We start from the raw sequence: 15,217 nt of genomic DNA, 5'->3' as shown, positions 1-15,217 counted from the left end.
ATGATTCGTAGACATGAATAGGAGAGGAAGTAATATGTAATTAAAGTAATAATGATGTTCAGACATCTCCTTTATTGACAGGACCCTTTTGGGAAACTGTTACAAAGGCATTGTTCTTCCTCACTGGATTGTGACGAAACAGGTATTGCAGCCCCTGTAGTGAGATTTTATCACAAAGAAGAAGAAAGTATCACTTGAAGCAAGTTCCTCACATTTCTTTCAGTTATCTACACCCTGTTTACTCATCAAGTACCAGAATGCCCTTCTTCCCTTTCTTGAATCATGGTTGCTGTAATTGCCTAATGCTTTCCCAGATGGTATTTCATCATGTGAAGTAGGCCTAGGGCTTTTCTTGTAAGCATGCAGGCATCCGGGGTCATTGTACAACTAACGGTTAACAATATTCCATTCAGTATTCACCAGTGGTTTAAATAAAAGGACATAAAGTCTGTGTGATCTTATTTAATGAACATTATAATGTATTATTTCATGATATTAAAGATACCTGTTGGGTTGTTTTGGTGTATTTTCTTCTTCTCCTTGCGATAATTACTTAGTGAAACAAGTACACCCTCTAGTGTTAGGTAAATCCAGTAACTGCTTATAGACGCTTCACAGAGGTGTCGCAGCAGGACAAACACAGGTGCTACGCATAATTCTAATGAGGGGTCTGCTGCTTTTATAAATTCCAGTGCGCCACATGAGAGCATTGAACCGACCAATCACAAGTCAGGAGTGGCGCTTGACCTTAATTAGGTCAAACTAATGCTCCTCCTGAACTGATATTAACACTACTACTACTACTACTGCTGCTGTTGCTGCTACTACTACTACTACTACTACTACTACTTCTGCTATTTACTTTACTTTACTCCAACCACAATATGATATCCGCCTTAAATGGGAATGAAAAAAGGATTAAAAATGGATTGTAATTATTGTATTAATATACATCAAATATAAACAGCTTCCAAAGTAACTCTTTCTTTAACACAGAGTCACACTCCGCCCATTTTGCCCAAGCGCTTTCATACGGAGCAATATTGGTTTTCTTAAAAGCAGTATTCTCCTCTAGTTTCTCAAGGCTTACATATATGTACACAGTGAGCGTATATATAGTTTTTCATTTTAATACATGAATAAATGTACCTATGTATATGCAACGTATAGTCAGCTAACAGTTATATTTTATATTATATTTTTGGTTTATTTGATGAAGTCAACCTAATTATTATGATGGTTTGATCCTCAACTTGTGGATCACTGTGTTTGAAGACATAGCAGATGGGGCTACGTATATCAACAGATGCTATACAACACACTTTTAATTTGACATTAGTAGAAATAAAATAAAATAGAGTAATGTATCTAAATATTACATTAGTCTTGTTTTTAAACAATAAACAAAAATTTCCAATGCAAAGACTCATATGGTGCAATCACAAGGTAAGACAAACCGCTCTCCCAATAAAATAATCAGCATTTGGTTTTGTTCCATCATTTTAAGTTGTTTAGTTGTTTTTGGTTCATTTAACCAAAAACAATTGAAATCTTAGAATAATCATTGAGTTATTTTGTTCCTCATTTGCAAAATGTACCGATTATCTTCAATTGCAACCAACCCACTGGGGCTACCTTTGCTAAGAATGAATGCACCACAATGTATGCACGTTGTCCATGATTGTAAAACACTTTGGAATAAAGTGTCCCCAATCTATAAAATATCTTTATTTATATTTGAAATGAAACGCCTTACTGATGTTGTTACTGAGACGTGAAGTTGTCGATGTTATTCTTAATAGAAATAAATACCATCGGCAGTTCTGTAAAAGGCTGTGGTCTGCAAAGACTTTTATTTTCCACAAACCACTAGCCCACTGAACAGCATGGAGGGAAATAAACAGAGCTAATGTTGTTTGCCACAGGTAATCTCAATCTCAGGCCATTGTTTGCCAGGTATAGATAACCATACACACCAGAATAAAAAACGTAGGTCTTAAAGTGAGGCAGGCATTGAATTGAGCTTGTTGCAACAGCAACCACCCTGGGCCAATGAAAACGACTCAACATATAATTGGTCGACACTATTTATGCCGGGAATAAGTGTGTGATCATTTTTGGAGAAATGCTTCACAGCACCATGTTTCTCTCGATTTATAGTTGTAGGACTAGTTATAACATCAACATGAATTGATTTGCGTCTGAGACTTACATTTAAAATATTTTGTTATTTAAGATATTTTTAAAAAGTTAAGCAAATGGGCGAAATACGGTAGCTATCTGAAGGTCCTCAATATCTACGTGCATCCAACATGTGTAGCGTTTCCTCCGCCTCCCCAATCATGTCATTGTTCAACCGCCCACTCCTGCTCTACAAGTTCCTTCTATGCCTGCTTGTCTACATCTACAGCTCTATAGATCCATCAGCGCTTCTTCAGATCTTTAGACCAGCGCATTCTGCTACTCCAGCAGCAAGACAACGGAACAAAAAAATCATATCACCAGAAGAGAGCTCAGTCCAATAAGGTGTGTGTGTGTGGGGGGGGGGGGTGCACTTCAGTCATCTATCGGCGTCTTCACGGGCTCCGCCTCCACCTGCTCCACCTGTGTGTCAGGGTTCTTGTTGTCGGGGGGGTCTGTCTCCTCCCTGCCGCTGCGCCGGCGCCACCAGCCGTTGAGGAAGCTGTTGAGCCGCTCCAGGATGTCGATGGTGTGGTTGATGACCAGCGCCAGCCAGGCCAGGCCAAAGAAGATCCAGGAGGCCATGATGAAGCTGTACCACTCGGGGTACGTCTTGTCCGGGTTACTGTCTGTCATTAGGACATTAAAGGGTGTGACATGTTACTTAACCTAATATCTGCTCCTTAACCTAGTACCTGCTCCTTAACCTAGTACCTGCTCCTTACCCTAGTAGGCAAGGCAAGCCAAGGCAACTTTATTTATATAGCACTTTTCATACACAAGGCAGACTCAAGTGCTTCACATATAAACATTGTCATACAATAAAATAAAATAATAGATAAGTAAAAAAGTAAAACAGATGGAAAATAAAGGCAAAGTAAAAAAAAAAAACATTTTAGAAAGTGCAATGTATTTAAGATCAACAGTCTCCGATACCCACGTCATGCAATTTTCGGGCTCGACCAAAAGGAACTTGGTCCTTATCCTGGGAGTCTGACCCAGACACACGTCATCTCTCCACGACCTAAAGGAACTTGGTCCTTACTCTTTCACATTCATCGGGACTCCGACCCGACCTAAAGGAACTTGGTCCTTACTCTTTCACATTCATCGGGACTCCGGCCCAACCTAAAGGAGCTTGGTCCTTACCCACGTCGGGACTCCGGCCCGACCTAAAGGAACTTGGTCCTTACCCCCGTACTCTCTGGGGTCTCTCTGGTATCAGATCATGTATCTCTCTGGTAAAAATAGGCAAAGTTAGTAATAAAATAAAATAGATAGAAAATAAAGGCAAAGTTAAAAAAGCATTGTAGATTTAAGATTTAGCAGAAAGCTAAAGCAAACATAAAAGTCTTCAGTCTTGTTTTAAAATCTGTCAGAGTTGGGGCAAGTCTTAAATCCTCAGGGAGTTTATTCCAGCTATTTGTTGCATAGTAACTAAATCCTGCTTCCCCATGTTTCGTGTTGACTCTGGGGATAATTAACAGGTCTCAGAAGATCTTAGTGGCCTAGAAGGCTTATGTAGTGGAAGCATATCAGTTTATAGGTTAGCAACATGATTTTAAAATCAATGCTCTGACATACAGGGAGCCAATGTAACGATTTAAGAATTGGTGTAATATGTTCAAATATTTTGGTCTTTGTTAGAACTCTAGCAGCAGCATTCTGAACAAGCTGTAGTTGCCTTAGAATTTTTTTTGGGAGACCTGTAAGAAGACCATTGCAGTTATCAAGGTAGACATGAGCCCGCTAAGTCTTACGTTTTTAAGGTGATAATATGCAGATTTTGTAACTGATTTGATGTGACAGTCGAAATGTAAATCTGAATCCATGATAACCCCTAGATTTCTGGCTTTGATAGAGGTTTTCAGGGACAAAGAGTGAAGGTGTTGGGTTACTTTAAGCCTTTCTGGCACAACAGATCTATGGGCTGATTGTCATTTGGTGATAGTGATACAAAGATTTGCGTGTCATCAACATAGCATTGATGGTCAATATTGTTATTTTGCATGATTTGCCCTAGTGGGAGCATGTAGATGTTGAATAGAGAGGGTCCTAAGATCGAACCTTCTGGGACTCCACATGTCACGTTTGTTGATTCTGAAACAAAGTCGCCAATGGAAACAAAGTAGTTCCTATTTTGTAGGTAGGACCTAAACCAATTTAAGACTGTGCCTGAAAGCCCCACCCAGTTTTCTAATCTGTTCAAGTATCTGCTCTTTAACACAGTACCTGCTCCATAACCTAGTACCTGCTCTTTAACCTAGTACAGACTACTTAACCTAGTACAGACTACTTAACCTAGTACCTGCTCCTTAACCTAGTGTCTGCTCTTTAACACAGTACCTGCTCCTTAACCTAGTACAGACTCCTTAACACCCATACCTGCTCCATAATGCCCAGATTTTTAAGCAATCACTGTAATTTACTTAGTGTAAATTCTTAATGACCTCGTAATTGGAAATTTTCACAAATATATTGGGTACCCAAATGTATTCATTGTAAATTAAACCAGCAGACACTGGTCTATAAGTCTGCGCTGACCTGTGTTGTATTGGTTTCCATATCATTTGCTTAGCGTTTGCACAACACAACAGAGCTGAATGGCATTTGGTATGTGACATTCAAATCATCATTCAGATCTACTTCCATGCAAAGAAAGTGGAGCCACTGGTGGGCAGTGGAAAGATATTAGATCGGGCCCTTCAACTTGTGCAGTGAATCTGTTGTCAGAGTTAGGCTTAAAGGAAAACCAAACCACAACACCACATTGGTGTGCATTAGACGATTACCTCACTAGGTTGAACACATGCTACTGCCTGCATCACTTCTAATTGGCTGATGTTTACCGGTACCTGCTTATTAAGCATTGGGGAGGCGGCAAACCCCACAATTATGGAAAACATCTGAACACATTATTCAGACAGGGTGAGGGGGTTTGGATCTCCTTTAAGGACACATATAACTTATAACTTATAAGAGTTGTCCACGTGATTCTAGAGATGACATCACAAGGGGGCGGGGCCAGGAGGCCAGGAGGCCGGCCTGCTGCTGTACCTGCCACGTAGTCCCCGAACCCGATGGTGCTGAGGGTGATGAAGCAGTAGTAGATGGCCTGGGAGTAGCTCCAGCCCTCGTGGCCCTGGAACACGACCATGGGCACCACGAAGAACAGGACCAGCCCGCCCAAGTAGGACACCAGGTGGACGAAGAAGCGGGTACACCTCTGGGAGCAGACGGAGGCGGTGGGGTGAGGGGGTCGGATGACGGGGAGGTCGAAGCAGGAGAGTGGTTAAGGGGGTTCTCAACCAACAGGACAACAGGGAGGGCTTCCCCGCAGTCCATCAAGTGATCGGGTTAGTGTATTGATGTGCTCTCTATGCAAATACAAACAGTATCATAAAAAAATTGTCTTAACCCTATGTGTGTGTGTGTGCGTGTGTGTGCGTGTGTGCGTGTGTGTGAGCGTGTGTGTGTGTGTGCGTGTGTGCGTGCGTGCGTGTGAGTGTGTGACGCATCCTAACGCATCCTAACCGGATGCGTGGTCTTTCCCTGCAGGAAGTCACAGATGTTCCTCTCTATGGTCAGCATGTACTTGCCCACCCTGTTGAGGACCACAATGTTTAGGGGGATCCCGAACAGAGCGAAGAACACACAGAAGATCTGACCGGCGGCCGTTTTGGGGCTCATATTGCCGTAGCCTGGAGATGAAAAATAAATCAGGGTTTACTACCATCCAAATGGCATCATACCTCAACAGTGGTGTCTCTATAACGAAAGCATAATGACACAGTTACTCTGATACCTTCATAGACCTTTTTTTATTTGATGTATGATATTCATTCTCGCCTGAAGTGAAAGTCTCAGAGTAGGTCCATTGGTCTGGTTAGACACAGTTTCTCAATGAGATGTTGAGATGATGATGAGATGTTGATGAGATGTTGTAAATGCTGGGCTAATGGTGAACTGGGCCATGTGATGTTGTGGTGAGAGGGGAAATAAATATGAGCCAGTAAAAGCCCACCACATTGGCAATGTGTGTGTGTGTGTATGTGTGTGTGTGATACAGTATAAAATAAAATAAATCATCTGACCTATAGTTGTAACGACTGTGGCAGCAAAGACCGCTGAGCTGGTGAATTTCCAAAAGCCGTCAGAAGTCTGGTTGCCTTTAATACTCAATCCAGCCCTAGAAGCATCTTGTATTACCTGGAATATAAACACATACAAACTCACATCTTCATCTAATTGTATTTATTGCTTTTTGAGCATTGCCGATGTAATGCCTGTGAGCCTGCACGAGTTCATCAGTTTAGTCAATTGTTTTCCACCATTTAAGATCTTTTGGCCATGTCTGAGGGTATATTAGAAATAGTGAGATGTCTATTTAATGGTATGTAGAATTTACTGAAATCTAGCAGAACGGAATTGGCAGAAATGGAATATAATATCCATAAGAACGTTTTGATTAGTGTGTAATCGCATGAAGATCAGAATCGTGTTTTTGTTCCCTTATAATAATCCCCTTATATCGATAGAGTTGGTTCTCTTGGAGTTGGTTCTCTTCCACAGAGCCCGCCATGTTGTGCATCTGCAACCTCAATTAATTATACAAACTGTACTGAATATCTTAATTCATGTATCCTGGATGAATATATTGTTCATCACTTGTTGATTAACAACAACTCCTTTGTAGCCATTGTTGAAATATCTATTATTTTTAAAAGCAGAAGTAAATAATTATTAGACTCTACGTTACTTTAGCGTTCCAAACTATAATTTACTAAGTCACACACACAGAAACACAAATAGAAAGCTTGGTTATGTAATGAGATGACCCTGATATGTTATGTTCATCTGGACACAAGTGGGGTAGTGGATCACAGCCATCAGGAAGACCTCCAGAAGACACACCTTTAGAGTGCAGGTGTTGAGACTATCCGTGAAATAAAAGTGTTGGGTCCATCCTGAATGTGGCATGCACCTCAGAAATACTGACAGTGGACGGTCGAGGACAAAATGTACCCTGCTTATGCAAGACTTTTTGGTCGGCTGCATATGACAAGTTGGATTGCAGAACTGAAAATAAACATATTCCATTATTCCAACGATTTTGAAATCAACATGTTTAAATGTTAAAATATATAACACTATTTACAGGATATTTTTTTGTTTTGAACTGCATTCTAATTTTTCAAATGAAATTAAATGAAAGTGATGAATAATTGTACTTAAGGTGACATTTAATGAAAGAGCTTGATCTTATTCATCTAACTTCCTGGGCAGAGGAGATGGTTCTGAGTGTGTGTGGGCAGAGTGGTGAGTGGTGAGTGGTGATAAATGCATATGTGTGTACATATGACTGAGTGGGGAGGGAAGAGGCCTCATTCAGTTCAGTTTGGCCTCATGGCTTGTTGGCTCATGCTGTTGTTATTTGAAGATTTGTAACATCTCCCAATTCCATCTCAACAATCAAATTACAATCATAACTAGATTAACTTGTCATAATCCCCATTATTTTTTCTTGACAGATCTTTCCCTTATAGTTCCTGCTCATATACTGTATACGTCTTCACTGATTATTAGGCATTCAGACTCTTAACGACAAAACCAAGTAATAATTAATAATTTATTGTATTGACATAAAATGATTGAATAGATCTTTTAATGGGGCATTCTGTACAATTAAGTTGCATCAAGTGAAACAGACTTTGCAGGAACGTTACATAATATTCATAAGTATGTTTTAATTAGAGTCAAGTACTGTGAAAATAAGAATAGTGTTTTCGTTACCTTGTAATGAGCCCTTTATATCTACATAGAAGGTGGGTCCTTTTATATTTGTTCATTGTTGCTATTTTACTTGTAAGCTATGACGTCTTACAGGGTAAATAACTAAATACAATTTACAAATCTAGCATGGAACCTTATCACTTGACCCTCGGCTACTCGATGCGGTCGTAGACGATGACATCATTTTGGAAGTACCTACTGCTACCTGCCGGATCAGGCCCCCACAGCTTCTCCTACATCCGGACACAGTGGGTTCAAGGGACGTGGGGCGGGGGTGGGGTTCAGTTGGTTGCAATCTGTAACCCCCTACCGCTAGATAACACTGAATCCTACATCCTTCACCTTGAGGTCTAAGTTCAGATCATAGGGTTTTGAGAGAATGAGACTGTTGCGTTGTAAATGGCAGAGATCAAGATCCTGTCCAGGATGGATGCTGGTCCATTTACTCAGGCTTCCGAGCAGCCTACTTTACATGTTGCAAATTTCCATCTAGTAGCCTTGTCATGTTTGAAGAAACACAGTGAGAAAACAAAATAAACATATAAAGACCACCACCTTTCATCTGAAAATATGTCTTCAAATCATCATTATGTTCCAGGCGACAACCAGCACCTTTTATTATTAAAATACATGATTAAATGAATAGCATTTCTTTATCCAAACTAAATATGTTGAACTAATTAATGTTAACTGTTGTGTGATTGGCAACAACCATCATCAGAAACTGTTTCAGCATACGTTTCCTGGACCTTAACTTTAAAATGTCCCCTCCGCCCCTCCCTAGTCCTTGACCCACCGCTGCAGGTTGTTTACCCTCAAGCGATCGTGAGTTTGAGGCTGTTAAAGTAACACACAAAGGACCACGTCGATATACACCCATCGCGCCCCTCTACAACCAGTGGCCGTGGCAGGACAACAAACTCCCCGGCATGTGCGCCAAATCACAGGGTCCCTCCGTCGAGGGACGACTCACCGTAATCACCGCGTCCATGCCGTCCGAGTTCAGACACTGGTACTTCATGAGCACCTGCTGTTTCCGTGCCAATATAGCTCCGATGTCCTCCCTGCCGAGGTTCCCCTCTAGCTTCCAGAAGATCACCCCGCCTGTCAACACATACGCCCCGTACACGGCCCCCAGCAGCAGGATGGCGGGCACCCGGGACAGGGCGAGCATCTCCACCAGCCCCATCGTCGACGCCCTTGAAGAGGCTTGGAGAAGGGGGTGACAAAAACTGGGATTCTCTTGGTTCTAACCCTGGGTCAATAGTTCTGGGCACCGGTGGCAGAGATGAGCGTCCAGGGAGTGACCAGGCCCGGCGTCTTCTTCTTTGCAAGGCGCCACAGGCAAATTAATTCCCTCTCGCACTCCTCCTGGCTATCATGCAAATATCCCGAGGCAAAATAAAAACACAGCACAACAGAGACAACCACCGCACCGGTCAGCCACGGTCACATCCACCGACCACACTCAGCGGCCCGTGCTGCCGGACGGGGTCCTGAGATCAGGGGCATGTCGAGGGAACACACGATCAGAATCACTGGAACACACCGACTGCAGTCTTGTTACTGGTTTGAGTTCCATGTTGGTTCTTCCGGTTAATTGAATGAATGAATGATGTTTTGGGAGCTAATACAGGTCACAGGCCATTCTGAGGTCTGCGAATGTTAAATCAATGTGCTTATTTTACGTGACGCAGAACAGGAGAATAGCAATATTACATACGAGTGAAAGAGGCACATAGCCAGCAGAAAAACACATTTTCCTATAAGGTCAATTCAAATTTGTGAATTTGAATAGGTCCATTCAACTGTGAATCGTAATCTCAAGGGTTTTAATGTCACGGACGAGTGGACGAGTTGGACACAGGGTGCCTCACTGAGGTGCAATGTGGTGCGTGGTGGCCAGTTGTGGTGACCAGTTGTGAAACAAGAGTGATGGTCTTTGATTGAAAGCACCTTTACACCAGAGAGGAACGGCACACTGTGTGCTCTCAGGTCCCACTGCCCCCATCACCTTTTATTAATGTGTTTGCTTTAGATAGCTCTTCATGCTCAATTCACTGGAGTTTTGCCAATCGGTACACAAACACAGATGTGGACATACAGACGGGGGCAACACATACGCCCCCACCGTCACACACGCACTCACACACACAAAATCAATCTAGTGAGGATACACGATGATAATAACAATTGCTTGTTAAGGCCCAGAATGCTCACTTATTTTGTGGCAGTAGAATTTGACTCAGTGGTAAAATCAACACGCATAAAACAGTCAAATGGAAATCCTACATTGTTCCTGTGCTGTAGACACCAAACTGTACAGACGAACGAGTACAGCGGGAACAATGGACAATATTTTGGTTACAATCTGTTCTTTCTCTTCTTCATGTCCCCCCCCCCCCCCCCCCCCCCCCCGCCCCCCTTCCCCCCTTCCCTCCCAGTTCATGTTGTTCTACTGTTCTGAATGTCAATCTCCATCCCGGTGAGACCATCGTCGTGTAAAACCAATCGGATTTTGAAAATCAGACTTTGGGCTCTGCGGCCCTCTGGCTCAGCTCCTCCTCCAGTTTGCCCGAGGACACGTCCTCCACCCCCCCCGGCTGCTTCCTGAGGCCCGGGCGCGTCAGGACGATGGCGCTCTCCATCAGCTTGGCGCCGATGCTGAGGACCAGGGCCAGCCACGCCAGGGCAAAGATGATCCACACCCCTGCCAGGCTACGGTACACAGTGATGTACTGCTTGTCCGGATCCGTCCCTGAAAAGGAATTTTTCGTTCAAATTCAATTTCAGTGACGTGAACGTTCAACATCTTCATCTTGTGTTTAGTGTCAAAAATGACTTAGGCAGATAGTGATTATTGAATGTAGAAAGCAGTCTGACTGGCTTAGGATTTAGCCAATGATGCACAGTGAATCAGCAGCATTAGGAGAGTAGAGTTAGGTTGGATATCACATTTGGCCAAAATATGAGGCAATTCTGCTAACGTATTGCTTTTACATAAACACAACTCATTTTCCTTTTTACTTATTTGTCATGTGCAGAAAGCGCCTATTATCGTCTGCCATACTGTAAGGCACGAAGAGGGAATGTTGCGCCTTTGTGGAAATATGTGAACGAATAATGTGCTCTTCACTCACCCACGACGTAATCGCCAAAGCCGATGGTGCTGAGGGTGATGAAGGCGTAGTAGAAGCCCTCGCCATAAGACCAGTCCTCCACGTAGCTGAACAACAGCGGAGGGATGACCAGGAACAGCAGACTGCCCGACGCCACGAACAGACCCACGGCCAGGACCTCCACCGACTGCTACGGGGGGGGGGGGGGGGGGGGGGGGGGGCACCAGTAGAAAACCAGAGGGGGGGATGATCTCAAGGTGTCATAGGCATGTGATGACAAGATGACAGTATCATTTCAAACCTCATTAAACCTCATGAGCTTATAAAAGACAGGTTCAGTAGTTATGGGCCTGTTATGTACCAGTGGCATTTGTACATAAAAGGAGCAGGCACATAATAACTGTTATGAACAGCTGTGTTCATTCAAACATGGCACGGCTGTAAAAAAAAAAAAAGGGTCTATTGGGACACACCTATGTCGCTTCATGGTAACCTTAGCTTCATGGGGCCAATCCCAAAGTGAGCCCTGAGGACTAAGGACTAAGGACTCACAGACTTAATTGATCTCCGGTGCTAATTAACTTAAGTGAGTGAGTGTATGAGGCCACATGGGCTCAGATAGGTCAAAACGGCTCGGCCGTGTGCTTTCCACACGGCCGCGGCACAGGAGACGGCTGCCTCATTGAACATATATTTCAATATTTTCCGGATTTCCCTATGGTCTCCGCGGTAAGCGTCACAGCGCTTTGAACTGTGGGTAATTCCTTTAGGTTAAGTCTGCACTGATGCAGACTCACAGAAAGGGCTCGGTAAGTGTGGACTCAAACCCTCACGCCCTTTGAAATTCCACATTGGGACAGCCCTAAGGCCTTACTAAGTTTGGAGGGCGACGGCCCAGTACCTTGTGGGGAACCAGAGAGAGCATGCCCCTCTCCAGGCGTCCCAGGTGGATGGTGAGGCACTTTCCCAGCTGGTTGAGGAACACCAGGTTGAGGGGTATCCCACACAAGGCGTAGAACACGCAGAACACCTGGCCGGACACAGTGCTAGGGGACAGGTTACCGTAGCCTGGGGAACGGGAGGCGCTCTGGCGTTAGCATTAGCATACTAGCTTACCACATCAAAACCGATGGGTGATCGAAACATGACAAAGAACAATGTCCCACACTTTTATCTCTGCCTTGTTTTAATATGAAATAATAATTTAATATTAACTAATTATGTTTCTTCTTCCCATCTTTCTACTTATTCTGAGTCGTTAAATGTAGTCCATAGATTTAGTGTCAGTGTCGATAATACTTGCATTTTTACGCTTTATTCATGACAGATGCAGGGATAGTTAGATAGGACAAGTATGGGAGTGAGAGAGGGGAGAACTAGCAACCTCCATGGGTTGGAATCAACCCGGGTCGATGCTGTAATATTAGTTACTATAGTATTAGTATTACTATCAATACTAATACTAATAAAACCATTTCAATGTATTACATTTTTTGTAGGTAAACTACTACTACTTCTACTAGTTATAATAATCCTGGTAATCCTAAATAATTATCTAAAATAATAATCATGGCATTATAATCTAAGAATGAAAAAAAGGAGTATAGCACAAACTTAAAGATAGAGTAACACACCTATAGTTGTGACCACTGTGCCGGCAAAAAAGAAGGAACTGCTGAAATCCCAGTTACTGGGGTTGGTTGAGTTTCCAGAAGGATTCACCCCCTTTTCCCATGCATCCAAAATGACCTACAAAAAAATAAATCAAAAATCAAAGCCTTCTCTTCAAGACATTTACTTACTGATTAAGTGGGTAACATATCCTATAAAATAAATACAATAAAATAAACTGCCCGCTATCTTTACCAGTCCAGTCCAGTTCGTTGGGAGGCTAATTCAAATCAATAATCATTGATCAAACATTTGTTGCAGTATACTCAAACAGTATTAAATTGATCCATCGAGGTCCCTTTATTTCGCTAATTAGGTGTAAACATTAGCCAAAGTTTCCATGTCGTCATAGCCAAATGTCCTCAGGTACCTCAGGTACATAAACATCCATTGATTATACCAAGACACACTACTATTCTATCTGAACGCTAACATTTATTATTAACATAATACATTCATTATTAATTATGTTACATATCGTTTTTATACTCTTATGAGGCAACATATTCACGAAAAGAATTGATTGCCAAACAAACCAAATAATAGCAGAAAAACAGTAATTGTAAACTGATTGTCATTTCTCTAAAAATCCTATAATCACCCAAAAAATGTAAACGGGATCACAACCTGCACAAACTTCTCCAGTGCCGGGCCGTCCAGGCAGGTGTAGTTGGCCAGGAAGTTGAGCTTCTCCAGCTGGAAGTGGTTGCGGTTGTTGCTCTCCGCCTCGCGCTCCAGGATCTGGAAGATGGTGGCGCCGACCAGCAGGTAGGTGAAGTGGACCAGAACCAGCAGCCCTGTCCAGCTCACCTTGCCCCCAGCCTCCTGGAACCTCGCCATGGACGCCACCTCCTCCACCGCCCACCGGCCCCCCGGCGTCTTCACAGAGTCGACCGTACAGTGTCTGCTCCACAGATTGGGTTTGGATGAAAAGCGGTCATGGAGGTCACAGAGTCCTGGTCCAAGGCGTGTGGTCCCCCATAGCTCTGTCCATGCAGGGGTGTGCCATGACTGTCATTCAAAGTGATCGGACAATAACTGGACGGACCCATACATGTATTGACCAGTTGATTGATTTCAGTTTTTTCTAGGAAATAAGTTCAAAGTCTGTGTGATCCTGACTGGAAAGCACTCTGAGTGTCCTCCCTATCATGATTGGCTAAAGAGGAAAGTTGCAGCGGTTTGGTCATTGATTTACGGGGTTGCTTTGGTAACGATGGAGCAGGCGTTCCTTTCCCATCAGGGTGACATCCCCTTACAAACGAACCCCCTGCCCCCAACACACACACACACACCCACCCACCTCCCCACCTGTAAACAGAGACAAGGAAACAGTGGTAGCTTCCAGGCCACAGAACATATGTTAATGTTTTACTCTGCTGCTTGTGGGGGCTGAGGCGTGCATGATTGCGGAATGCCCATCCCTGTGAGAGTGTCTCTGTGTGTGTGTGTGTGTGTGTGTGTTTTGAGAGACTCAGATAATGATGTGAATGAGGTTGGTAAACTGACAGTGTCACAACAAGTGGCTGAGGTGCCAACTGAAATAGTTAAAAAATGAGGTTACACTTTAGTGTCCTGTTATAGTGTGTTAACACAAGTAAGTACTGTGTTATGAGCAATTCAACAGCATGTGCTTAATATGTAACAACCCTAATAACCCAAACCACACAGGCTGTGGGATTGCAAAACACACGCTATTCCATAATGTTATTACATATTAAGTACATCCTGTTACAGGTCGTCATATTTATTATAACATATTTAATTATACTGTAATAAGGACATTAATGTAGTCTTACCAAATATAACAATTTACAAATAAATAGCAGCAAATAGGTCCAAGCACAATTATTAATACAAATTCTGGTGCAAGTACATTGTATACAACATGCATAATCAAATATTTATATTAATATCTATAAAACGATCCATAACTAGTCAGGATAGGGAACCTATCCTATTAAGGGAGGCAAATGTGACCCCAGTCCTAAGAAGCAGGGTACAGTATATATCTTACATGGAGGAAACTCCTCAGCCTCATGCAAATCTCCCAGCTCTTGTGATCTGCCAAGCAAATGGACACAGACACATGCAAACAGGGTTGCTTTGGCCTTCCACGTTTCGTCAGGACATCATCTTGTTGTTTGTGACGCAGTGATGGCTCTGCAGCGCAACACACAACACAACTTGAGAGCGAGAGAGGGTTTTTAGCCTCAAAGACGTCTCAATATTTTATTTGTGTGTCTGGTAACATTGCTTTGCTAAGAGACACATGGCTTTTTCTAGAAATGTAGCTACTATATGATCATTTGCTGTTTGGAATTCTGTTATAGTAAAGTTGGTTTGAACATTACAATGCCTTTCCATCCTCACATAAGCCTCTGTGTTTGGAGGTGTCAATTTCTCTGGGCACACCCTCATGGGTCAGGTGCCATGAAAGTCACGTACGGAAG

The 15,217-nt window shown here is 42.9% G+C and overlaps 2 protein-coding genes across 2 annotated transcripts; both read right to left on the bottom strand.

The window, feature by feature from the left end:
- Window positions 1–2,556: 2,556 nt before the first annotated feature.
- On the bottom strand, window positions 2,557–9,465 carry LOC311361894 (potassium channel subfamily K member 17-like; the record flags this gene model as incomplete). The annotated part of the gene is made up of 5 exons (XM_084481695.1): window positions 8,948–9,465; window positions 6,276–6,390; window positions 5,716–5,882; window positions 5,239–5,407; window positions 2,557–2,810 (listed from the first exon to the last, which is right to left on the bottom strand). The coding sequence occupies exons 1-5, from the start codon at window positions 9,161–9,163 to the stop codon at window positions 2,557–2,559; spliced, it is 921 nt and encodes a 306-aa protein (XP_084337821.1). The 5' UTR covers window positions 9,164–9,465.
- A 979-nt stretch (window positions 9,466–10,444) lies between these two features.
- LOC311362022 (potassium channel, subfamily K, member 16-like) lies at window positions 10,445–13,877 on the bottom strand. Its single transcript, XM_084481818.1, has 5 exons — window positions 13,392–13,877; window positions 12,728–12,842; window positions 11,995–12,161; window positions 11,115–11,283; window positions 10,445–10,732 (listed from the first exon to the last, which is right to left on the bottom strand). Exons 1-5 carry the CDS (start codon window positions 13,602–13,604, stop codon window positions 10,500–10,502), a joined length of 897 nt encoding a protein of 298 aa, XP_084337944.1. The 5' UTR covers window positions 13,605–13,877; the 3' UTR covers window positions 10,445–10,499.
- Between the last annotated feature and the right edge of the window lie 1,340 nt (window positions 13,878–15,217).

Source organism: Micromesistius poutassou (genome assembly GCF_964030765.1).
Source record: "Micromesistius poutassou genome assembly, chromosome: 17".
Taxonomy (NCBI): domain Eukaryota; kingdom Metazoa; phylum Chordata; class Actinopteri; order Gadiformes; family Gadidae; genus Micromesistius; species Micromesistius poutassou.
Note: the sequence above shows the minus strand (reverse complement) of the source record. Positions and strands in the feature narration are given on the sequence as shown.